Below are 26860 nucleotides of genomic sequence, written 5' to 3' on the forward strand. Positions count from 1 at the left end.
GTTTTTTCATCATTCCAAGGTGGTTGAGATTTCAGTGCAAGCTCAAACACTGTTTTCATTACATACATAAGCCTATACCAGCTTACAATAATAACTACATCAGCCATACTATATGCAAACCAAAGAGCTTGTTCAAAATTCTAAATGTTATGCAGCAGCATAAAATTGAGACTATGGAGTACAATTGCTGGCCACTGATCTTTCTGAATATGTGGTACCTGCAGGAAGGATGGTGAATTGTGTGGGGGAAAAAAAAGCAGGAAGGACCCAGGAGCTGCTGAACTCTTTTTCTGTTGAGGCTTAAATAACTCTTTGCAGGTCTCAGTGCTTTCTGTTTCCCGATTTCCTGAAATAGCGGTAGCTGGAGATCTCACTGCAGCACGGGAATATCCGAGAGCAGCAGCTCGGCGTTTGCGTGAGGTTTGTGTGCAGAGGCTCACAAAGTCTCGTCGCTGGGAATTCTTTCTGCGCTTGTGCAGATGACAATGAAGGAGACAAATCTCTTTGCATTTAGCAAAGAAATGACCTAAGTCATGCCAGGTTGAACTACTTCGGAGTGTAAATGGCCTTGTTAATGTCAAAATACCTCCACTCATCTCTACAATCCAGTCCCTCGGGCTGATGCATGAGACCACACTTAGCTTCTATCATGTCTTCTCAGGATATTGGAACCAAGAGAAAAAAAATCGTAGTATACCCAATACAGTGCTATCTGTCCCCTTCGGGTGCGTTCATGCGGCAAGTAACACGGTGAAAAACATCCTCTGTCATCATCTTATTAGTAAAAGAGGGCTAAACACAGCTGGGCGTGTTCGGAGAGATGTCCACCCTCCCTCTGAACGGCGGTTCTCTTGCTTGGGTGACCTTCAGCACAACTGATCCCTGTGCTGCTGCTCTGTGCGATGCAGTGAACCACGGCAAAAAGCTCAGAACTGTCCCAGCCTCACTGAAGCGTTCTGTTAAACGGCTGCATTTCGAAGGGTTTGCTTATAATGTGGGGAAAAACGGTTCGATGCCAGGGAAGTCACCTCGTGCTGACTGCAGGCAGTGAGTATGTGCCTGCGCCCTGTGCTGGACTGCCCTGCGTATTTTAACGTGGTTATCGAAGAGCTACTGGAGAGAGTCCAGCGGAGGCTACGAGGATGGTGAGGGGACTGGAGCATCTCTCCTATGAGGAGAGGTTGAGGGAACTGGGCTTGTTCAGCCTGGAGAAGAGAAGGCTGCGAGGGGACCTTATAAATGCCTACAAATATCTGCAGGGTGGGTGTCAGGAGGATGGGGCCAAGCTCTTTTCAGTGGTGCCCAGTGACAGGACAAGGGGCAACGGGCACAAACTGAAGCACAGGAAGTTCCGTCTGAACATGAGGAAGAACTTCTTCCCTCTGAGGGTGACGGAGCCCTGGCACAGGCTGCCCAGGGAGGCTGTGGAGTCTCCTTCTCTGGAGATATTCCAGACCCGCCTGGACAAGGTCCTGTGCAGCCTGCTCTGGGTGACCCTGCTTGGGCAGGGGGTTGGACTAGATGACCCACAGAGGTCCCTTCCAACCCCTACTATTCTGTGATTCTGTGATCTATTTACATCTGTCTTCAAAATTCCTCTGTGTTTGCAAAGCTCACAATGAAGCCATTGAGAGCTACGGGACGGTCTAGACCACCTTAGTTTTTTCAAGGTCTGAGCTGAGAACAGCTCCTGGCTCCGTAACTGAGCAAAGCAGCCAGCAGTGACGCGGAGGTGGCAGGCAGGGAGGATGGACAGACACGAGCCTAGGAGCTCCTCGCTTAAAAGGCGCTTCCCTCCCGCTTCCGAAACGCTGCACGGGTACCTGAATCCAGCTGAAACCCTGCATCGTCTCCAGTGCTTGCTTACCCTCGGTTCCCTGAACGTGCTGCACGGTTCTTACGACTGAATTGCATTCTTATGTCTTAATTCTGGAAATGGGGTAGCAGGGAGTGCAACAGTTCAAAAACAAAGCGCCCCGCTTCAGCCAAGTCTTTTTACTAGGATTGTCCAGTCAAAATCCATTTTCCCCTAGTCAGGAAAAGAGATAAGTGTATCTTCATGTAAGCACAGGGGCTCAGAAGTAGGTGTCAATTAGAAATCTGGGGATTAATCTCTTGGTGAAGGAACAGCAGTGAGAAATTTGACACTGTAAAGCTCATTCTGTCTCATTTTTACATGACTGGATAGGTAACTGGCTCATTGCTCTGTCTCTTTGGATGCTAATACCACCAACAGTCAAAATGTGGTTATTAAAGGATTACTCTAATTGTGTAAAGTGAAAACTGATACTGCAGTACCTCAATAACATCCTCTTTAAAAGCCTGATTTAGCAGAAAAACTCTCCTTGCAGGTATGTGATTTGGACAGCTCGGTGACAGCTGGAAAAGCGTCCCTTACGATCTGCAGGAACTCATATGGATATATTTAGCGAGAACGTATGCTGCTTACGCTTTTTTAAATCGTTCATTATAAGACTTCACCGGTGTTTCCAAACCTGAATTGTGGAAATTGGCTTTTAGTGGCCTTTGTGTCACTGCGGCCAATCTGACGGAAGAGTCGTGAACCTTCATTTCACTTCAAAGCCTGAAGCGCTGCTGGACCCTGCTGAAATGGGGAGGTGTGGGGCTGAGTGGTATTCCGTGTTGGTTTTAAAGTCTACTGAATAGCAACTAGATATAAATCAAATTATTTTTCTGAATACGTCAAATACTTTTTCTTCGAATTGTGCCTGTATAGTATACACTGATAAATAGCTGGAATATATTAGGAAAATAGTTATATTTTCTGAGACTCAGAGTGTTCCTAGTGTAACCTTTTGAGAAAACAGAGTAAGCATTAAGATCAAGGAACTTTGTGAAAAAGATGATGTTTCTTTTTTGTTGTTACGTTTATTCCACATACTGGATGTTGCCAACAGCTCACTTTTCACCTTCGTTGATCAGCGTTGGCTTGTTCAAAACCTCCTAGCACTATACTCCTAGCAAAGGATGTTTAATAGCTGTGAGCTAGCTGTGACAGTGCTCTTCATCTTAAATGTTACGGTACAGAGGTACTTTGAGTCCCTGTGACATATGTTCCGGGAATGGCTGTGAACTGTGAAAGTTTGCCCTTTTTACCCACTCCGACAAATTCATCTGAAGCTTTGATTATGAGCAATGGAAGAAATTTGTCTAACTCTAATGAAAAATCCTATCCAAAATATAAATCTCATCAAGTTTGGAAGGTCTATGAAATACTGTGCTATGAAATACTCACGTTACCCATCCTTGTAGGTCTAACTCCAGATTGGTTTTTACTCATCTAATTCAGAAAAAGTGTAATAGGAGGCAAAACCTTGGGCGATGCTGGATCTTTCAATGATCGATCTTATGGAATCAGCTTTCCTCTGGGGTTACTGAGAATTTTAAAGAAGAGGGCTCGAGGGTGCTCATGCGGACTGCTGGTAGGTATTGAAAGAGTCTGCGTTAGGAAATGCACGGTTTTGGCATAGAATGCCAGTGTTCTGGTGACGAGGTGTCAGCGTGTAGCGTGCTGCTCTGCCACGTCTGCTCGATTGGTGCTTGGGGGCAACACAGAGGGGAGAAGGCTGGACTGCTGGTTTATAGCTTGGAAAACCAGGTTACTTATGGTGAGAGCAGGTAAAGGGAAGAACTTTTTCACTCTGAGGGTGACGGAGCACTGGAACAGGCTGCCCAGGGAGGTTGTGGAGTCTCCTTCTCTGAAGATATTCAAGACACCTGGACAAGGTCCTGTGCAGCCTGCTGTGGGTGACCCTGCTTGGGCAGGGGAGTTGGACTGGGTGACCCACAGAGGTCCCTTCCAGCCCCTACCATGCTGTGATTCTGTGATTCTGTGACTTTCACGGCATCTTAATACTTTCCTGCTTTCAGGGAAGGGTAAGTGAGCATCTGAGGGATGGCTGAACTCTGCTGGGGAAATGAGCACAGGGCTAGGGCAATCGGAATTGGCACGGGTCCACATGCCAGGGATTTGTCTTAAAACTGCTGTAGTGACCGAAGGGGAAAGCATAAATGATCATGGAATGCACTTTGCTTCAGTGTGGCTCAAAGGTCATCGTGTGACACATACACCTTTTGGGCAATGGCGAAGCCCGACAGTTCAGCTATTCATAACTAGAATTAACGGCATACTTACAAAAAGAGGGGGAGTAGTTATAGCAGTGGCTCTAAGAAAAGGAAGAGAAGGGTGTTCTGTTGCTGTTGGAACTAGAATATGAAAACTGCTACAATAGTAGTCACGTTGCTTCACTAATCTTTGTGGAAACAGCAGAGAAAATGGTTCGTATGGATTAGAATTTAAAAAACACCCACCCATCCACCGGCCTGAGGACCGCAAGATCCACAAAGCCCTGATTTGTGCAAAAATTACTTCTTTTCCTTGACTGAGAAGACGCATCCAAAGAGATTTCCTGTCTTTGCCTTAGAAAGGTGAACTGTTACAGTCTCTCAGGAGTTTTGGTGTATCTGTGCTTGGGAACGATCTGTGCATGACCCACACTCTGAACATGAGGAAGAACTTCTTCCCTCTGAGGGTGACGGAGCCCTGGCCCAGGCTGCCCAGGGAGGCTGTGGAGTCTCCTTCTCTGGAGATATTCAAGACCCGCCTGGACAAGGTCCTGTGCAGCCTGCTCTGGGTGACCCTGCTTGGGCAGGGGGTTGGACTGGGTGACCCACAGAGGTCCCTTCCAACCCCTACTATTCTGTGATTCTGTGAAACCCAGCAACTGTAGTGAGGGTGAGGAGGGGAGAGGCTGGGAGGTGGTCTCCGGCAGAGTAACAGTCGGAATGAACATGACCGCACCAAAGGACAGGCAAAACGGATGTGTGGAGAGATCACCGAGCTGGAAATGAAGGTCCTCATCGTCGTCCTTTTCCAAAGGACTGCTCTTACAGTGTCTTAAAACCTGGTGACGTTCAGTGTATGATACCGTTCGTGCATCACAGATGGAATTTGTCGTGTTCTTTCTGGTTTTCTTCTATTTGTAGCGCTGCTGTCTTCTGCTGTTAAGCTTATCTATCTATTGCTTCCCTCCATTTCCAGCTTTTCTCTTAGAAGTGATTTTCTTAAACTGTTCCTTTGCCGTGTCTGTAATTGAAAAAGCAAAACAAAACCAAAGGTGGGGGGGGGGAGGAATGCCAAACGAAACAACGCCATATGATTTCTGCAGCTAGCCCCTTACTGCCAAAGGCTGTGCTTTCAAGGCTGGACTCCTGTCAGCTCTTTAAGCTTTCTTGTCTCCTTGTGTGAAATAAGGAACTCCCCAGTTTTTAAGAGTTATCAGCTCGTGTGCGTAGATGGATTGAGGTAGACAGCAGAGGCTGTTACTGCCTCTGTTTGCTCTGTCTCCTTCGTCTGAGCTGAAGAGCTGGACTGGACTTGACGTAGCTCCTGAAAAGGTAAAAAGCAAACAATCTGGGCAATAATTGCTTTGGCTGTCTGGCTTCGATTCGCCATCGTTCCTGAGTCAGGGTGATAAGTTTACGCTCAGCTGTTGTGACCTTGAGGACGATTGCTTGCAGCGTTTTCGAGGCAGAAGTATTTGGGTGAGGATGCTGTCTCTGCACCGGGTGCAGCTCTCCTCTCCTCTTCGGTTTAAGCATCTGTCCAGACACACACAGCATCGGTTTATTTTCTGCTTGGAAATGATAATAGGAGACACAAATATCCCTTATTCATTGGGAAATGTGGAATGGCATTTAAATTCCGTCCATGAGAACATGTTCTTTCAAAGCCTCTTCGAAGGAGCCTGGGACTGCTTGTTTCATGAATGTTTGCTGAGAGCTCTTGAAATTCCTGAGCCACTGTCGCCTAATAAATGAATATAAATTATCTCCGAAACAGGTTCATTTAACTCCTGTCTAATGTATAGCATTTGGCCTGTCAGAGTCAAAATACTGTGACTTATTTTTGTATGGCAAATTGAGTACTTTGTTTACTAAAATTGCTGATTTGTTGTATAATGAGGAGGGCCTAGATTACTGTTACTTTTCACGGTAAGGATTTAAAGGGCAGGTCACCGGTGTTCTCCAGCTGCAAAATGTTTTTGATTATCTGCTCATCTCCTGTTTCATATTTCGTAGGCAGTACTGTAGTTAGCCAGGTTTTGGAATTCGCGACTTGCGTCTCGCTGTCAATCCTGCTGTCCTCAGGGAAGCTCCGCGCAGGCAAGCGGAGCAGAATTTGGCCTGCTTAACGGGACGCGTCGTATCGGAACGCAGACAGATGTGCCTACAGTGGATATAGATTGCTGGTAGTTTACTAGATGATAAAGCAAACAGCTGATTCGGAGTGGAAAACTTGTGTTGTAGAGCTGCACCTTGCATCATGTAATATTCAACATTTTCCCAACTTTGAGCTGGAAGTCTGTACTGAAGCTGTAGCTCTGTAACATTCTACTCATGCATGGCTGAACGCAAACGCTGCTGAATGCCTTTTGCTGTGATGGAATTGGGGTTGTTTTTGGCATGGAAGCTTCCACATAGTAAGATATAATTACCGTTTTGCCAAATATTTACTAAATAATGATGCACATACAAAATACACAGTGTGAATAACTTCCTGCGCTCTTGGGGGGTCACAGGCTAGCGATAATTATTTCTGCCCCCATCCCCAAATCCACTATGTGTTATTCAGACAGATTTATGCTTTAAAATTATGTAGTGCCTGACAGTAGGAGCTGTGTTTCTCAACTTGTGCGTTCTGTGGTCAGTAAATGGGGCCTGATCCCAGGCCAGAGGAGGAGGGAGGTCCGGCCGCACCCTGGAAGCCTCGGGTTCGGCGGAGCGACGAGAGCCCGTGGCTCCGTCGGGTGTTAGAGCCGCGCCGTGTTTCTCCTCCTCCTCCTCCTCCTCCTCCCGTGGGTTTTCCCTTGCTGTTTGGGAGAGCGGAGTGCTGCATGTTGCTGCTAATTGCAGATAATGTAGTACTGACATTTTGAAAAGTATACCTAGCTGATGTTCATCCAAAGGATGACACTGCTGTCTTCCGAGATGCTGATACAGTTTTGCTGGCACAGACTCATTTCGTGATGAATTGCAGTAATAGCAGTTCAAGACCTACAGCATATTAGTGAAAATGAATCCGCTGAGCGCCGGTCCCACGGCGCTACGGCAGCACTTAGAGAACACTGATTTTCTTCAAGGGAAATCTGATTAAGCGATTTAACTGCTGGTTTTTTGGTGTGTTTTGGTTTTGATTTTTTTTTTTTTTTTACCAGTAGTGTGTTACTTCTATTTGTTTCTTGATGTATGTTATTGTAAGGAATTTAATATACATAAGAGAACCAGGTGAGTGGCATAAACACAGAACATTGCTTTCTGGTTTAGCAGATGGAAGGCTCATATACGCTACAAGACGCAAAGACGTAGCAGTAGCACTGCTTTTAATTTCTTGTTATAGGCTGACCTCATACCTGGCTATAAAAGGAAAAAGGATCAACATGCTAAAATCGAGAAGCTACGTAATAACGCACACAGTGGTGGGTCTAGGGCAAAAATGTTGTAGAAATGAATGCAATCATTAGGAAGAATTATTCTAATAAAAGGATGGGGCAACCTATTCTTGAAATAGTTGTCTAATTTGAGGGAAATAGGGATAAAGATAGGCTTCCTGTTAATCATGTGTTGGTGCTTTGCACAAGAACAGCGTGTTCTTTCAGCTCTGGAGTGTGATCAGTGGAGAACAGAAATGTCCCAAGCATAATGCCGGACTCCTTTGTGCAAGCTCCTTTAAAATCACCCAGGTGCTAGAAAATTTGAGGCATCTGGAATACAGGAATTCCTAAATCAGGAGAAAATATGCAAGTATGCATCTCCCTTCTTTCCTCCTTCCCCATCTCCACCTGCTTCGCGTCCAGCTGGGAGGGGGCATGGCTGGGACATGCTGAGAGCGTACGGAAGAGGAGCTGGAAGCGGCTCCAAGCAGAAACCCTTTCCTGCTCTCGGGAAGTTTTAAGGCAGCACCTTCGCATGTCGCTGTGTTTAAAACAACACCCCTGTCCGAGATCACACTTTGATCTGTAGATACTCTGCTTCCAGTTCTTACAATTAATCTAACTTCAGCCACTGGTTACAGTTAACGTCAAAGCATCCTTGAAACATTTTAATTGTCTCTTCCACATACAACATGTTTTAAAAGCTTTCAGAATGTGGGATGCATCTTTAGGTGGTGGTTTCACCATTGCTGGGGAACCTATGAGGGGGAAAGTAAAGGCGCGCTAATAAATAGGCTCTTTTTGGTCCAACATAACGTGGTCTGGCAGACTCCTAATGCACAAGTCCGTGTGTGTAAGAGGCAGCAGAGACCTTCTGAAGAACCAGGGTTCATGGATGGTTGCATTACTTCAGGGCTAATACACGCAACAGCTTTGAAGGATTATTTGAAGATAGCAATCATCAACAGTTGGGGCCAGACCTCCTTTGCGCAGAGGGCAGGGATACACTCCTGATTTTGGCCACGTTAAATGGGTCTGCTTGTGTCAGAGCAATGAAAAAATAAGTATTTGCTGCACCTGTTGCTCTGCTATCTTTGGGAAAAGACGAAGAATTGATACAGAAGTGTATGGGGGGAGCAGTGGGGTTGGTAGCAGGTGACTTTGTGGGCAGATGTGTGTGTGCGTGCACACGGCGTTCTCGATGATCAGCTAATGAGTTACGATGAAGAAATATTTTTCTGTATTTTGTGATTTGACAAGCAGCATGCCCTTTTTTCCCAATTCTACTGCATTTTCTGTAAGTTGAGAAAGGCGGAGGAAGACTTTTTCTGAATAATAATTAAACAAAAAAAAAAAGTCAGTACATCTGTGTTGCTTTCAGCTAGATCAAGAAGCTTCGCAGTCTGAAGATCCAGGATTTGACAAGGTATTCTAAAAATACTATAACCAGCTGGAAAATAAACTGGAAACGCTAAGGCTGTATTGACAACATTGTCCAACAGCTAAGGTGATGTTTTTAGTGAAAAACATTTTGAATTTTTAGGATTAACAAAATATTTTCTGTATTCCTAGAGAAAGGGTTGAATTACAAATCTTAAGATGTACGTTTTTGACTCAAACTAAAACAGGTACTACTTCAGGTAGCAAGAGCTACTGGTGTCTATTTTTAAAATCCAGATTTCTTCTGGCAAATTATGATTCAATTACAGAAGTATTTAGAAACACACAATCAGCACACATACATTTAGAAGTGCATTCAGGGAATAAAGGTTAGTGAACTAAGGGAAGTAAGTCTGAAAAATGCGTGTTGAAGTAATGAACGAGATGGGTTGAACTGTCTAGGCAAAGACTAAAGTTGTAGCCTGTTCTAGGAACTATTACTTGTAATGCCTTACAGGTTGATTCAAGTAACGTCAATTTTGTTCCTTCATGCTCGAGTTTGTTGTGTGCAGAGTAGTGTGAATGCTGTAAAGAAGACTGATATTCAAAGTTTTAATTTAATTTCCTTGTGAAATAAATATCATTAAATACTCAGAAGGTGAAAGTAAACCAGACGAGATTCGTATGCTATTAATGGAATTATATTAAGAATTGCAATAATATCCCTTAATCTTAAAAAGGTAAATCTCTTACAGAATGAAGGTTTTTCTGCTGCTTTTCACGCCGTGCGAGGTATTACAGTTAATACAGGTTGTGATGGGAAGGCATCCTCCCTAATCCTGTCTGGGGAGCCGCTCGTTCCGTGCTCGTTAGAAAAGGTATAGGAAAAGATATGCTAGGTCCTTCATTAAATAACTACTTAATTACATGCTAGGACGAGCAGATACCAAATCCATGAGTGCTGCCGGCAGCGTCCCTAGGACTCACCCCTAAGGCATTTTTCTAATTGCCCTAAGGCAATTTCCCTGCTTTGGCAGGGGGGTTGGACTAGATGACCCACAGAGGTCCCTTCCAACCCCTACTATTCTGTGATTCTGTGATTCTGTAAGGCAGCAAACCTCGGTCTGCGAGCAACGGGTGCAAGTTCACCGCAGCAAACGCAAGGGCAGAACTGGTTAGGCAAGGCAAAACAGCTTATTCTCATTTAAAAAGCATCTACTCACCCTTCTCTGTGAGCTTCTCCTTTCTCTAGCTCCTGTATAACACCCAGCAAGACTTTTATGGTTTCCTGACTGGAGCTGATCAAATTTTCCATCATCTGAAGCTGGGCTTTCAAGTCCACAACTTCCGTGTGAGGCACGATTTGTTGGCATTCCTCGCTCACCGCGACGGCCGTCCGGCAAGGCTGGTTCTCCTCCGCCGGCGAAACGTTTACCTGGAGGGTCTGCTCGGGACATTCGGCGGCTTGGCACCGCGACGAGCAGGCGCCGGCATCCCCCGCCTGGGGCTGAACACCGTTCAGCTGCACCGTCCTCTTTTTGGCCTCCTCGGCTGCCGGGCACGGCGACCCGTCGGCCTCGGCCGCCAGGTTTGGCAGCTCGGGCTGCGAGGCGTTCGGACCGGGCGCCGGTAGGTAAACGGCGGCCACTTCGGTCTTGAAGACCCTCCCGGGGAGGGCTTGGGCAACCTCCTCGCCCCCCGGCTGCCCCGCTGCCTGCTTCCCTGGGCCGGGCGGCCGGGCGGCGTCGGGGAGCGTCGGCGTGCCGGGAGAGCCGTGCGCGTCGCCGCGTCCCCAGGCGTCGTCGCCGTCGTCGCGAGGCGCCGCGCTGGTGCGCTCGCCGAGGTGCGAGATGAACTCCGCCGTCTGCAGGCTGCTGGCTTTCCTGCCCCACGGCGCGGCCTCCCCCGAGCTCCCGCCGTCCTTCTCCTTCACGTCGATTAGAAACCCGTTGTTCTGGCTCTTGAAGGTGTCGACGGTCGAGGCGCTTTTAAGAATATTCCCCTTTTTCCGGTCCAGAGGAAAGGTCTGGTAACACTTTTTGAGATCGGGTGAGGTCTGGACTCCTGTGCTCTTGGTGACGTTGGGGATCGACCGCCGGGCGGGCACCGTCATGTACTTGCGGTACGCCGTTTTGTAGGAGACGGCCTTGGCTTCCCTCCGGTCGGGCTCCTGCGTGGTGGACAGCTGCTTGTCCCGCTGCTCGTTCTGCGCCTCGCAGATGTCCTTAAATCTCACCTGGAGGGCTTTGTTCCGCTTCTTAATCTGCCGGTTGGGATCCAGCGCGTATTTCATCTCCAGAGCGAGCGAAGCCGCCGGCTCAACTTCGCTTTCCGAGGCGGTGAGTAAGCATTTGCTGGGCTCCTTACTCACCATGGTGCCTGCGTGCAAAAAGAGTGCAGAAAGGCTCGTGTTAGAGCAGAAAGGCCACTTTCCCCCAAGGTTTGCAGTATTTGAGCTGACTTCACAGAATCACAGGATGGTTGGGGCTGGAAGGGCCCTCTGTGGGTCACCCAGTCCAACCCCCTGCCCAAGCAGGGTCACCCAGAGCAGGCTGCACAGCACCGCGTCCAGGCGGGTCTGGAATATCTCCAGAGAAGGAGACTCCACAGCCTCCCTGGGCAGCCTGTTCCAGGGCTCCGTCACCCTCAGAGGGAAGAAGTTCTCCCTCATCTTCAGCTGGAGCTTCCTGTGCCTCAGTTTGTGCCCATTGCCCCTTGTCCTGTCGCTGGGCACCACTGGAAAGAGTCTGGCCCCGTCCTCCTGACCCCCACCCTGCAGATATTTGTAGGCATTTATAAGGTCCCCTCGCAGCCTTCTCTTCTCCAGGCTGAACAAGCCCAGCTCCCTCAGCCTCTCCTCGTAGGAGAGACGCTCCAGTGCCCTCCTCATGCTCGTAGCCCTCCGCTGGACTCTCTCCAGTAGCCTCCTCTGCTGTGATGGAAATGGCTGCCATCGCAACGTTTTTGCTCGATTCTCTTTCGTCCTTCATATTATATTTTGGTGTTTTGCTAGAAACTCGTGCTTTTTACCTTGACTTGTTAACGCTCGCTCCTCAGAGAGGAGCAGGGCTCAAACGGGTTCTCGTGGCACCAGGAGCTGTTTCCAGAACCCTTTTCCGAGGACAGGCACCATGGCTGGCATGCCGCGGTGCCACGCGGGCTTCACGGCAAGGGAGTATGGGCTCTCGGGAAGCAAGCCAGCTGAATTTACTTGATAGCTAATAAAAAATACAGGGAAAATGAAAACCGGAGTCTTTGTGCAAATAAAGAAGAGTCTAGAGCACCGACCACCCTTAATGCTCCTTTGATGCAAAGCTTGGGCAGCCAGAAGTGTCAAACTGGCATTATTTTTTACAGTACGCTCGCTTACGAAACATGTTTCTGCCGTGTAATGCACTCTGCTGCTTTGCAAGAAGTTAATTGGTCGTTACGGGTGTCATCATTTGGATTTTTTTAAACTTATCTCATAGCTATACCTAAAACCTGAATATAGATTAATTCTTAGCAACTGGTTGGTACCGCCGTATGCATGGAATTTATGAACTATTGAAGCTTGTGGAAGAAGTCAGCAGAGCATCAATTAAGGTTTTGCTTCAAATGCAAAACAGCCCATCCTTTACTAGAAGCAGTAATATGCCTTTATAATAGAGCTTCTTATCCCAAAGGATCCTAAAGCACTAAAAAAAAAAAAAAACCACAAAAAACCTGTGATGATTCACCGGAGTGACTTAATCTGCTATTGAAATACAAGCACCTCCTCAAGGAGGAAAAGATGCGATGTGCTGCGTTAAGCAGTTGGCAAAAAACCCCAGCAGCTCTTTTGCTACGCAGATCATGGGATCTGTAGTAACTGGGTAGTTCAGACCTCATTTTTACACCTCATTTGAAGTTGTCGGTTTTACTCTTCTGTTGCACCAATTTCTCCCTAATGCTGAGATTGACTGAATTACCAAATTCCCACTTAATCCGAGTGCTTTGCATGTATCTCCTATTTAAACACCGACGTACCCTCGGAGGGACTCAGTACCACGTAAAACGAGCAGAGGGGCTTGCAGGTGTAGTATCTGAAACACATTTTTAGTTAAAATTCTTTTGTCCATTAAGTAAAAAATGTGAAACTCTTGAAGAGTGAAGTGCCACAACAGCACGTGTTTTATAAAGTCAACTCCATGGTTCAAGTGAGTGGATCCTTAGGAATAGTCTCTGTTTCGTTTTAATGTAGGAAAACATGGTGGAGAAATAATTTTCAATGGGCAACTGAATGTGTGTGGGTTTTTAAAAGTAATAGTAACGTTTCTGAGAAGTTCTTAAGACACACAGAAGCGCGTGGCAGGCAGTCTGCGTTCTGCAAGGTTGGACTTCCAAGGTATCAAATGGCTTGCAAAAAGTCTCACGCAAATGTGTCATTACTTAATATTTTTTTCATTTTTTCATTCCCTGGTCCCAGGAATTTGCAAACAAGTGACTGAAATATGCCGGGGTCTGCCTAGTTTGGCTTTTTGTACCCAACTTGTCAGGTTTGGGGAGCAGCGAGCGAGCAGCAGCCACGTCAGAAGGGGAAGTTTCTATCTGAATCGGTGGGAGGTAGAAAGTCTGTAGAAGACACCAAAACCAGGGAAGATTTGGGACAAAAACGTTCAAATAATGGACTGGGTTGCTAGATACTGGCTTTCAAACTATATAGGAATATATAGACCCAGTATCTGACACCAGGGTGACCGAGCCCCTCTTCTGGGGAGAAAAGATGATAGAAGGGAAACACTGGAGGGAAGCCTTTAATAGGTGAGGTACAAATACAGAGAAATTGGGGGGGAATAACTTAGCTACATACGAATGTCGGGAATTTCTTGTTCCAGTGTAAACCCTAAATAAGGAGTCAGTTAAAACCTTCAATAAGGAGTCAGTCGAAACCCTCCATGAGGAGCCGGTCGTGCTCTGTGGGCAATCTGAGTGTCCTGCCCTGGCTGCTCTGGGCTGTCTTCTAATCTTTGCCAAGTGAAGTCAGGCCTTTCTTTGCGAGACGCTGGGCGTCCGGAGTCCCACTGCTTCACAGCTTCCACAGGTGGGGATGGTGGGCAGTGCAGACACGCACCCACCTGACTGCCCGTCTGTCTGTCTTGGGCTGGAATTTTGGAATGCTGTAGTGAGTAATGAAGGGCCTTAGAAGACACCAACCTGATCCGTTAGCCTGCAACTGGACAGACATTAGCTGTAGTCACAGCTAAAACACGTTGTAAAAACTACTGTCAAAACCAAAAACTCTGCACTTTCATTCAGGTGGAACTACTGGAAGCAAATCTTACGCTCTGGTAAATTAATGAGCGTACCAAAAAACTAAACACACTAACACTGCAGCCGTTATATCCATCAGTTTTCAGATCTGCCCCTGTGGGTTCGTGCACTGCGAAGGAATTGTAGCGAGTATGAAATGTTGCATTTACAAAGATGTGAGATACTGAGTAATTACGTCTGAATAGAGGGCACACATTTTCACCCATAAAAGCAGCTGACAAAAATCGGTTGTTAGATCCAAAAGTCCCTTCTTGCAAGCATCTCTTGGGATACCTCGGAGCTGTCAAAGTGAGTTTTCTGGCATTTGGTTACTGGACTGTAGGATCCACCAGCATACACTTTATTCTAAAGACATTTGATTAGTGTGCCTCTGACCTGTCTCCGTTCTCAGATTATTCAGATACCGCTTTAATCCCGTAATCTCTGGGGCTGCCGGATCGCTGGGTCTGTTTGGAATGATTCAATAGATGGAATTAATGGAGTCCATAACCCAAATGAAACCGGGAGCCTGGCGATATTCTGCAGAATAGAAGTAGATAAATGGGGTACTATAATCTGTGATGCAGTTAATGTTAAGTGCGTCTTTAATAGCCAATAAATTGATTCTTCAGAAATTGCTTGTCTCCCTTCCCCAGTTGCACAGGCCTGATTGATTTAGCTAATCTAGAGTTTCCTGTTCCCACGAGTAGCTTGTACTAATAATTTTATAGATATCTGTGATTAAGAGTGACAACAACCAAAAGACCTAGATTTTTTAAAGCCTTACTCCAATCTCGGTGTCTCCAAGGAGAACTACTTGGGCGCATTTGATAAAAGAACTTTTGAGCAAAAGGTTGATTGCAAGTTAAATATTTAACACGGAAGAGTTTATAGAATAGTTTTTTGGTTTGTTTCATTTTTGGTTTGGACAAGGCCTTGGAGCAGGCTGCCCAGGGTAGTGGTGGAGTCCCCATCCCTGGAGGGGTTCAAAACTGTGTGGATGTGGCACTTGGGGACATGGTTTAGCAGACGTGGGGGTGGTGGGGTGACGGCTGGACTTGATGATCTTAGAGGTCTTTCCCAACCTTAGTGATTCTGTGGTTCTGTAAGGTGTGGACTCTGATTTTGGCTTACTTGGGCCCTAGCATTGACACTGGCATCTCCTGGGAGGTCTGGCTTAACTGTTCAACCTGGGCTTGAGATCAGCCCGGGCGCGAGGTCTGCGCTCTTCCCGCTGACGCCGGTGCCAGTGCTCGTGCCGCTCTCCTGGGGAAGGGCAGCGCTCCCGGACCCGCACCGGGAGGCTGGGAAAGGAAATCTCCCCGGGATCACAGAATCACAGAATGGTAGGGGTTGGAAGGGACCTCTGTGGGTCATCTAGTCCAACCCCCCTGCCGAAGCAGGGTCACCTACAGTAGGCTGCACAGGATCTTGTCCAGGCGGGTCTTGAATATCTCCAGAGAAGGAGACTCCACAACCTCCCTGGGCAGCCTGGGCCAGGGCTCCGTCACCCTCAGAGGGAAGAAGTTCTTCCTCATGTTCAGACGGAGCTTCCTGTGCCTCAGTTTGTGCCCGTTGCCCCTTGTCCTGTCACTGGGCACCACTGAAAAGAGCTTGGCCCCATCCTCCTGACACCCACCCTGCAGATATTTGTAGGCATTTATAAGGTCCCCTCGCAGCCTTCTCTTCTCATAAGGGATGCGTCTCCTTTCCCTGCATTACTTCTCTGCAATTCCGCTGCCCGTTCCTCAGCTCGCTCCTGCTCTCTGGAACCCCCGAAATGTGCGGCTGTGAAATGGGATAGAAGCTGCGGGATTTCTGGAGGCTTTAGGCAACGGCTGAGATGGGGTTTCTCAGTTCGCCGGAGCGCCGCAGAGTGGGGCTTCCTCTGTCAGGGGGCTAACAAAGGCGTCGCATTTGACTTTTCGTTGCAGATGCCAATTAAATGCAGGTTAAATAGATTTAAACTTTTTGTCTGTAGTTACTCTAAACAAACCTTGATAGCATGAGATGATTTTCTAAGCTAAATATTTAAGTAATCACAGAGCTTATTTTTCAGTTTTTAGCCTTGATTTGTTTATAAACTTCCAGCTGATTACCCTTACGCAGTGTTCCCTTATGTTTGAACATGGAAATAAACTATTAAATAATAAATAATAATAATAAAAAAGCGGTGCACAGAGAAGCCTTAAGTTAGCGTAAAATCTTCAGGGTAAGTTATGGAAACCACCATCTTCATTCTTTCAGATTCTCCATGGCACGTTTTATCCAATTAAATAAACCCTGCCCTTTCAGTTCTGCATTTCTTGATGCTGTCCAGATTTCTTCCCCTCAGTTCAGCAGCGCAGTGGGCATTTCTAGGAAGGAGACCCATTTGATGGGATTCACGCCTCGATTGCGAGGAGCACTGGGTTCCCAGCAGTCCTGGTCAGGTCTGTGCCAGCAGGTAAAGCTGAGGTCCGTCGGTGAATCTCTGCAGGACCTTCCCTCTTTATCCCACACTCTGCAAAGTCACTGCACTGTAAGGTGAAACAGAGCGGTGAATTTCCAGACTGATTTGTTAATGAAGGAAAAGGAGATTTGGAGCTTACCTTATGATTTAAATTTTATTTCGGTCAGTTTTATGATACAGAAATATACTCAAAGACTAAATGTGTTCATAAGCAGAGTGGAGTTAAATGTGCCAAGTTCCAGTTGCAGATGAAAGGCACAGATTTCCATCTCTGTATTTTCAGAGCAAATGAAGGCTTTAGAGATGTATCTGTAAGCTTCTGTGCACGCAATAAGAGCACACAGGGTTTTTTATGCCCACTTGTGATAACTTCAAGGAAAAAATAATGCCAGGTTTGCAGATAATTGGGCTTTACCATTTAAAGGAAGGCTCATCAGTGATCTGCAACATCTTTAGGCTTCTCAGTATATAGAGGCCATACTTTCTCATGAAAAATCCCTGCTGCCTCATATGCCATTTTTACATGTCTAAATATTATCATAAAATTGAATAATGCGTATTTGTTTTCAAAAACTACTTGATGTCTATAAGTCATCTTGTAAGAGTATTCATAGAATATAATACACTTCTCTCATTCAAACCAGACATTTGAAAGAAACTTGGATTTACTTCATATAAACAAATACAATAGAGAAGCCTATTTTATGTTAATTCTAAATATACTATCGTGTAAACCAGTGAGAGCAACCTGAGGATATTTTACACGTAATCTAAATGTTTTTCTTAATTTTGAGTTAGACAGATTGCTCCTCATATCATGCTATTTCTGTGACTTTCACACATTTTGACTTCATTAATTTAGGAATATTTTCAGTCTTTTAGATTAACTGATCATGTTGTTATGATACAAACTAAAAATCATATTGTAGTACCCTAAATATTAGTAAGCAATGCCCAGTAAACAAAACTGTACTGATAAAAATATTGGAAAATATGAATGATCTTAGCCAGTTACTAGTTGTTTGCAGAAACTTTTCCTGTATGTTACAAATTTTTAATAGGGTTTTAATACAGAAGTATGAGGACAAAATATGACTTCTGCATAAATTCAGTGGTGGAGGTGTGCCAGATTTTTGTGGTGTAAAAAGTACTGATGACTCTAATTAGGACACCCCGCCCGACCCCCAAATATATCTGTTGACATTAAAAACCGATGTGGTAGACCAGTCTTGTCTTCCTTTGATCAGAATTGTTCATGCAGAATAATAGAGTTAGCAGTGCTGGTAAATGTCAAACTAGTATGTTTTGGGGGTTTTTTTTAAATCTGTTTTGAAACCCTTAGGCATTGAACTTGAATTTTCTCTCTCTCTCTTGAACTTTCTTATTTATTGCTCAGTACTGAAGTTGTTCTTCCTGCTGCATTGATGTAGTCTCTATTTTATCAAGTAGAGGGGGACTTGCCCTAGTCTTACCACCTCCCTGTTCGGAGAAGCTGGCACCGCTTCGCTGACTGACAGAGCCTTACCCTGCGTGCCAGAAGAGACAGCTCCTGTCTGCTCCCCAGCAAGGTTAGCTTGCCAAGGGGGGGTTGGATTTTCACTGAAAAATATTTCAGACGTTCCACAGGCTGAAACAGTCTACTGACTTAGACTGATCCTTTATTTTTTAGTTGCATTTCCCTGAAAAGAAACAGCTTTAGGATGCATGGTTTAGAAATAATGCGTTGCACTGGAAACTACAAACGTTTGGTAGAGTTCTGATGGTTCTTAATACAATTTCAGAAAAAGGATCTATCGATCATCTAGTTTCAGCGCTGACATACGATAGATTCGTAATTGCCTTGAAAGTCTGCTTTGGGAATAAACACGATCACATGGCATTTGATTTGCCCCCTTTTTTTTTTCCCCTCCCATCCATTGGTAGGCTCTGTGAGAATGCTGTATAAAAATCATATCCTAGCTAATGGCTGAGAGAGACAACAAATGCCTTTAAATGCTCTTCTGAGCTTTAGTTTTAGAACTAAATGGCAACAAACGAAATGTATGATTTAATAAGCCTGTAGAATTTTAGATAAAACAGGAATTTAGTGTAGGATAACTGTTCAATATTTGCCTTACAAAACAAAACAATTTCCCTGGATGCACGGGACAGTATAGGCTGTCTTCTATACTTCTGACAGGTCTACTCTGCGTTTTGAACACAAATTTTAATAATACTTAGGCTTTGGTCCTTCCTATACTGTTACATGCATAATATGAAAAGGAATCCATTCAATGTGATAAAATTCTGTACAGTGAGGGTTACTTTTTGCATAATATGTTTGTGCAACTGATAGTAACACTACGAGGAGTTTTGCACTTGCATGAAAACCAGTGTAGACCCTTGTGGTCGGAGTTAATAGCCGTGAACTTCACACTGGAACAAACGCGGTGTCAGAAGCTGCTCCCTGTCAATTCACAGTGCTGCCGTAACGTCCAACGTTTGCTAGGATTTAGTGTACTGGAAAAAATAATATTACTGTTAGAGGGACTGTGCTTGTTTTTCTTACTGTGCTACGCAGCCATTGCTACTATGGAAATCGGAGGAGAGGTTTATTAGCATTATTTTGCCATGTAAATCTGTGCAACTCTTTATCAGTGTTACAGCTGGTACTCGCAGTATAAGGCGGCTGCTGAGGATGTGTTGCTAGGAGAATCACAGATAGTTCTGCTTCTACCGTGCTGTCTTCCACGAGTCCAAAAGCCAGCGTACTTTCACTGGAAGGCTTTTTCATTTTTATGGGGCTTTCTGTTAAATAATTTAAATAGCAAGCTGTTAAAAACTAGAGCTTAAAGACAGTTCCTTATCTGCGTTATTGTCGAATACAAACTCCTAATTGTTCTTAGTAAGTAGCAATAGGGTTTGTGGGAGTTCAGGAAGAAAAAAAAAACCCAGCAAATGACAGGAAAAAAAGCAGTTCTGTTCCTTAGCTTCGGCCAACAGGTCTGCAGAACTCTCAGACCTCGAGAGAGAGAGTGATCCTGGTGCTAGGCACCGAGAACATGTCCGGACTGCGAGCATCTACATCAGCCGCAGCGCACTTGCTTTTTCCTTGTAGCTCTCCAAACGTTGCGTCGGGGAAAGAGGAAAAATGGGATAAGCGGGTTCCAGCTCCACGCTTCGGTCTTGCGTCTGCGGGGTAGCTGCGGGGGTAACGGAGCGGCACCGCCGGGCTCAGCGCAAGGTGCGCAGGAGAGTCCGCTCCCCTGGGAATGCGGCTCATCTCACTGCGTGGAAGATGTCCTCTGCTGTCTGTGCCGGGCTTCCTACAGATCGAGGTGGCAGACGTGAGCGACTTCCCTGAGGTCAGTGGTTGTAAGGACTTTGTCAGCTCTTTCTGCTTGGATTAGGGCTCCGTGCAGGCAAGCCCTGGGAGGGTGTGAAGTGGTGCTAAAGAACTGGGTAATTCAGGTCTAAAACCTCACATCGTTAGCGGGATATTAATTGGGGAATAGTATCAGTCACGGAGATTTGCATTTGCACTCCAGTGCTGTCAGCAATCACCAGGAAATAAAGGCCGGGTAATTCTCACCTTCTTGAGGAGCACGTTTGCAAACAGTTTCTGGTTTCCAGCAGGTTCTGGTTCTGCTGTAATTGTAAATTCTCAATGTACAGTTAGACCTGGGCGTGCTGACCTTGGTGAGAGAAGAGAGGAGCATGTAAAGTGGATTGACTTCGGCGATAGCAAAGGCTGGTACAAAAATGAGCATTAGTTACCCAAGAAGAGTGGTATTAGTAGAGCAAAGTGCTGCGCTGTACTCGCTGTACTGCAAGTGGACAGTAGTCCCTAACGCTGTCAAACTTCTTTCACAAAAGCTGTCTCTAAGATGCTTTTGAAATAAATAAGGTGAGGGAAGAGCCAAACTCTGATGTGAGGGGGGAGTTCTCTCAGATCTGAACCTCGGTGCAGATGCCCCAACTCTCAACTCCCAAAGCCTGAAGTTCTCATCCAACACGAGGACTCTGGGAGAAGGGTCACGGTTCGTGGGTAGCACCAGTGCAAACGGCTCATTCCAGGTCACCAGGGAAGATGTCTTTGGTTTGATGTGGGAAGAACTGCGTGGAGATGAAGAGGGAAGCAATGAGAGCCTGCAGGGATGGTGGGGAGATGAAGAATAAACTGCTTCCAGGTTTTGGACCTGGGAGACAAGGAGGAGTAATATCTTGAAATACAACATTCTGGTGATGGTGGTTTAAGATGGGTTATTTGTGATACGGACAGTTAGGAAGTGTATTAAAATAATAATTAGAGATCTGCTTAAGAATATTCATATGGCCTTTTTGTCCGTTCGAGTTCCGTACTCTGCTTGCCCGAAGCTGTGGGACCAGGGCTGAGAACTCCCCTATGGTTAATCAGAATTGCCTGGTAACGCTGAAGCCACCAGAACCCTCTACTAGACAGATAATCTGCATCACGCTTATCGTGTCCCTGTGTGTTTTTCTACCACCACAAAGCTCGAATGCAAGACTATAACACAGTGTTCTCACCAGCTCACTCGGCTAGGACTGCCTCGGATCCACAGAGCCGCGGCGAGTTCAGCAGCTCAGGCTCAGCCTACAGAACGGAGCGGTGTTACCGGTGTTACCAGGCAGCTGGAGCATAATTTCTGCTGAATTACTCACTTCAGCACTGGGATGCTTTATCTGTCTCTTTGTCAGCTCCTTAGAGATATTGCTGCGTTTTATTTGCTGATGGCTTTGATACATAAAAATGTATTAAACTGATCCACAAGCTAAATTTCTTTACTTGTGGATATCTCTTCATTCACTGCTGATTTTATTTGCAGAAGAGAATAATGAAAATAATAACAAAATGACCATGAACAACCAATTACTAATGATTTGAAGGAGAGATTGGGCTTGCTGTAGATTTTTTTTTTTTTAAATTCGTATATAAATACACAAATATTAATGATTTCACTGAATTGTCTCTTCTTCCTTCTTTGCCTGGACAAGGTCCTGTGCAGCCTACTGTAGGTGACCCTGCTTCGGCAGGAGGGTTGGACTGGGTGACCCACAGAGGTCCCTTCCAACCCCTACTATTCTGTGATTCTGTGATTCCTTCTCCTAAGCAGAGCTGTAAGTAACTAACCAGCCCAAACTACTGTCTGTGCTACCAACTTTACCATACAGTCCCGAATGTGCCCTCCTCCTGAAGCGGGTTTGTTCTGAGCGTCTCAGAACCTCTAGTTCAGTTTTTAAAAGCCGCTGCCGCCGTGGTCGGGCTGGGAACTTGCATCAGCTTTGACCTCACCGCCTTGTTCCCAGCAACAGCAGCAGCACAGCCCTGGCCTGAGCGGTGGCTGCGGTGATTTTTTCCGGCAGCACAAAGCAGGCTTGCTGTGGCTAAGCTGGGGTATTGCCACTACCCAAACGACCCCAGTGAGAGACAGTTTTGTGTATGTCCATCCATACTGTGGTCCCAGTGGTGGGCCACCATACCTGCGTTTGGCTTTGCGTGTCTCGCCACAGTTTAACAAGACCTCTTAGTCCTGTGGCTTAGGGCACTGCGGAAGTGGGATGGAAGTATTGAAGTTGTATAGGTCTCTCAAGTCTGGTCAAAGCTGGGTCTAAATAGAAAATGACAATTTTTAACCAGTTGGAAATTGTGCTGGACATTTTTGGCAGTGCAGCAAAGATTCTACAGCTTGAAGTGCTGTGGCTGGGACTTGTTTGAGGACTGCCTCTTGTATGACTGAATTACTAAGTGTCTGCGTTTTTCCTGGAGGTGAAAAGAAAATGAAGCGGTGAGGAAGGGCAGGTATAAAACAAGCAGGGGAGGGAGGAAACGAGCACAAACCAAGCAAATCCTTCTCTGTAAGCTTTTGACACTTCCTCCTCACTCAGACCATATGGAATGATCTTCCTTTGCTTTTGTTTTTAAAATGGTTTAATTTTGTAACTATGTGGGCTTCATTTACAGGCATGCTATAGCAATCACGGACAGGCAAAAATAACACCAGCCACTTGCTGCTCTTCCCTGTGGATGTTGTAAACATGAGTTAAGGTCGGGATTTTGCCAGGATTATTTCAGTACAAATAATAAGGAATTCCTGTACCAGGTAAAATGGAAGTTAAAAGTAAATACAGAGAGAGGAAAAAGTCTTTGGGTGGTGCAGACTGCTAAAAAAACCAGAAGGTAATGGTCTCTCTGGAGATGGGCGGAAGACTTGAGCTTTGCATCCGAAGGAGCAGGATGTCCAAGCAGAAATCAATACGGGAGAAAGCAGACAGAACTGATGCTGAGAAAGGAGCACACAGCTGAGGCAGCCAGCACCTATAGGATAAAAGTTTGCCGAGGGCTTCTGCAAGGCTCGTTTGCTGTTTGGAAGTCAGCGTGCCAGGCCCTGCGCTGGTTCTGCAGCTCTTGTTAAACCAGGCGCGAACCCCGCGTGCTTACGTGTCCTTGGGTCTGCCGTGTAACTGCATTTTTAGCCTGTTTAATGAAACTCTGGTGTTAGATGAGGATTTTAGAAATCAAACTGGTAGCGTTCCTGCAGGAGAAGCCAGTGCAGGGTTATCTCAGGCTGTTGTAGTCCTGCAGCAAAACGTTCCTTTTAGTGTGTCGCTGGCCGATGACTCCGTTCTGCTCTCCTGAACACCGAGTACTGGACTATGGGTGAATACTTTGATTTATTTATTATTTTACTATTTGTAGTTTCTTGCATTGAAAATTAATGCTAAGGTCTCATTTCAGATATCAGAAATTTCCATGCAATTTGGCTGCATTTAGCCATACGGTTGCATTTGTAACGTGTACGTGAGCACGTCGTGGGCAAGACTACTACTGGTCACAAATGACTACTCCAGTCTGTCTTTTCTAGATGCTGCAGCCTCAGATGTATTTGGCCATAGCTGGGTAGCGTTTGTGAGATGTTTAGCACCCTCTTTTGACACGGGCTGAGCGTGAGGCGGCCAAGCGATCAGCGATGGGCAGAGACTGGGCAATCTGACGCGCGGGAGAGCTCCAGCACCTTCCCGTAAGGACCAAAAGCTGCTCTTGTAGTGATAGATGAAGTTCAGGTCTGCTCCCAAGTACTGTGGGACTTGGAGGCCTTCAGTCCCAGGGCTTTTAAATCCACCTCTGTTTAATTCAGACTGGGAAAATGGCCCTTACTCTTCTACACTCCTCTCTGTTGAAATTGGTGGATTTGGCTGGAAAAACTGTTAGTGGTAAACTGTTAGAGTAAAATCAGGCCTGGTGTCTTTCTGCCACTGAAGGGAAAAAAAACAGGCAAAGAGGAAGACACCAAAAGTTGCAGTTTGATCACCGAATTGTTATTTTTACAACCAATTATCTTTGCCTATGAGACTTGTGCTCAGCTGTGTAACTGGAAGGCAGGTGAGTTTTCAGGCACAGATCACCATGACACCCTGCTATGCAGATGTAAAAACAGGTCAAACTATTTTTGCAAGTATTAGGGGAACAGCAGAGAGGCTGTTTTCTGCCTGAGTGTAGTAAAATTGTAGTAAATAGACTTCAAAGTGGGGATGTGCCACTAAAATAAGAGAATGCTCTGATCACATTCTGTGTGGTCAATAATAATTTCAAACTGAATGTCAGTACCTAGCAAGTTGGACCTGTGTCTGTTCAGAGGTTACACAGGATTTTCTAAGCAGAATAAAATCAAGCACTGATTTTCAGAAGGCTAAATATGGAAGTCCGCTGAATTCACCACGCTGAGATTTTTTTTTTTTGCCTTAAAATATGCTCGTGATCTCATTTCCTTAAAGCCTATTTAATTTGCAAAACGATTAATAAAAATATAAGGGACCATTGCGCTGTAAAATAGATTTGTTGCTTACATGATTTTTAATATCTTGAACAAATTTTCAGCAGTTCTTTAAATAGTGGCTGTCATAGAGCAGAATAGAAGACCTTTCCAATAGCTAGTTTAAACAAGCATGTGAATTTCTTATGTTCTCAAATATTCCAGATTTACTGCAATTTCCTCGGGTACGCATGAATTAATGTGACTCCACATCCTCAGTCCTCCCTGTCCGAGCTGGCTGTGGTGGGATCAGAAACTGCTTTGAGATAGCTTTGTGGAGGTCTCCTCACATTTTAGCACAGGTTTTTGGCAAGCTGATAGGTTTTCCTGCCTTTCCCTACCACATCGGTCTGGTATGGTTATGTTGGCTTTGAAAATCTCTAGAACAGGAGATGCTAACACTAACGGTTACTTTACCCTTGCCATTTGTGCAGTCCGTTGCTGAGTTTGGGTTTCCCAGTGCCGTAATGGTCTGTGGTGGTGGCCAATAGTGTTCGGTCCCCAGCAGTGCATGGGAGGACGATGACATGAGCTCTGTCACTCGGCACCTGGGCAGGCCCTTGGGCTTCTTAGCCACATTTTCCTTCTGTAGGTGAAGTCCCCACTGAACTTAGCTAGGCCTTTTTTTTTCCCCCCCTCTGGATCCATTACATATGCCGTGCAGCTCATGCAGAAATGCTTCTGTCAGTGAAACAGTTAACTGGGGAAAAAAATGCGGCGCTGATCTTACCAGCTACTTGTTTGTGAGCTTAATGGGTAGGAGGGTGCGTGGAATGTTCAGTGCTGTCCCTCTTGATAAGTAACTAACAGTTTCTTTTCCGGTGCTGTTACCCAGCTGGTTTTTCATGTGTCAGTCTGGGGGAAAGGCACTGATTTCATTCAAGATTAGAATTATTTTGAGCATCTTGTTAAAAATATAGATTGTTAATAATTACAGAGTCCTGAAGAACACATATTTTTCATCAAGGGCATCATGACGTCCTTACCAAAAAAAAAAAAAAAAAAAGAAAGAAAAGCTGATTTAGTCTCAGCCTCCCCCAGTGAGCTCGTTCAGTGAAGGCAGTATGCTTTAAATGCAACAGCACCTTAAACTCTGGGGCAGTAATTTTATTTTACAACTGTTCATTCTGAGTATTTGGATTAGCAATATACATTATGTATTTCTGTTGAAATCAATGACTGCATGCCATCACTGCACAGAAGCATATAAACCTCCAGATGATAAATTAGTTATATCTGACCACTGAGATATTTTCATCTGAGCTGCTCGAATGCATTTGGAACGCTAAGAAAAAAAACCCAGCTTTTGACTTAGAACTGTTATTTGTACTTGAAGAGAACAGCGTTTTTGGAGTGAGGAAAGGCAGGCATGAGCAGACCGGCAGAACACCCGTAGGCTTCACACCAAAAGTAAGCAAATACGTTACTCTCCATGCTTGCCCTATTTTTACTATAGATCCGTTTGCTTGCAATTTTACATGCTGTTATTCCGAGTACATAGCTACGACAGTTCCACGTCATGCGACATTTGGTAATTGGGGTTTTTTTTTTTGGTTTTAGCTAGTAGTTTTTCATCTAGCAGCTAGATTTTAACCTTGATACATGCAGCATTCCTGACAGCACTGTAAACACGAACGGTAATCGCAATGAAACGCTTACGCGGAGGGACTGTATCTCCCGTCTCTATCAGACATGACCTGTTACTGCTCTCTCTTTGGTTACTGCTTTCCAGTATTCAGCAGAAAAATAATGATTCTCGGAGGCTGCAAGAACAGGTCTTTCCAAACTTCCCGACCAGAGAGCCTAATGAGTTAAATCTTCCTCCGCGGTGTTCGTGCGGGATTTTGGCTGCTTGGACACACAAGGTCAGAGGAAACTGGTCCATCCCCCCGTCCGGACTGGTGGCAGCGAGGGGGGCACGGTCCCTTTGGGACAGACCCCTCGGGAGCTGGTGACATCAGCAGAGAGCGCATTCGCGGCTTTCCACACGACAAGATGTCCCTGTTTGGTTAGGGCTGGCCGCCCCCCCGCCCGCCTCCCCAGCCAGAGCCAAGGTGGCTGCAGTCCCGCATCCCCTCGCTGCTGGGGCTCTGTGTAAACACGAAGTGCAGACGCTGAGGTCACGGGAGAGGATTTTTACTAGCGCTAGGAAGGCAGGGTGGAAATGCGAAGTGGGAAGCCTTGGATGTCTTGCAAGACGCCAAGGTCCAGGACTGCGACCTCGGTGCTGGAGCCGGGCTACCTTTTTGTCCCGTTCGCCTACCGCATTCTCACGGCATCTCCAATGTCGATGTGCTGGATGGCGGTGGCAGGGGGCTCGGGGGGCGGGAGGGTGTGTTAAACCGGGAGAACCGCTGCTTCTCCGTGATGACAGGTCACAGAACAGCAGCAGCTTCACCCCCCCCGTACCCCCGGTGAGGATTTTTGGGTTGGTTTGGTCTTTCGTCGAGTGCTGTGCTGCAAGTTAGGGGCTGAGCACGTCGGGCGCTCTC

At 45.9% G+C, this 26860-nt stretch overlaps 2 protein-coding genes across 4 annotated transcripts in view; one reads left to right on the forward strand and one right to left on the reverse strand.

Annotated features, from left to right (window-relative positions):
* DOCK1 (dedicator of cytokinesis 1) overlaps nucleotides 1-26860 on the forward strand; it is a 339932-nt gene that overhangs the window by 139027 nt on the left and 174045 nt on the right. The gene's annotated exons all lie outside the window — the stretch shown is intronic.
* INSYN2A (inhibitory synaptic factor 2A) overlaps nucleotides 1-26860 on the reverse strand; it is a 53160-nt gene that overhangs the window by 25764 nt on the left and 536 nt on the right. The window contains exon 2 of the mRNA XM_075423921.1: nucleotides 10058-11213. Within this exon, the coding sequence (XP_075280036.1) occupies nucleotides 10058-11208 (1151 nt within the window). The 5' untranslated portion in view covers nucleotides 11209-11213. The remainder of the gene's footprint in view (nucleotides 1-10057; nucleotides 11214-26860) is intronic.

The sequence above is a fragment of the Opisthocomus hoazin genome, chromosome 6 (assembly GCF_030867145.1).
Source record: "Opisthocomus hoazin isolate bOpiHoa1 chromosome 6, bOpiHoa1.hap1, whole genome shotgun sequence".
NCBI classification, from domain to species: Eukaryota; Metazoa; Chordata; class Aves; order Opisthocomiformes; family Opisthocomidae; genus Opisthocomus; species Opisthocomus hoazin.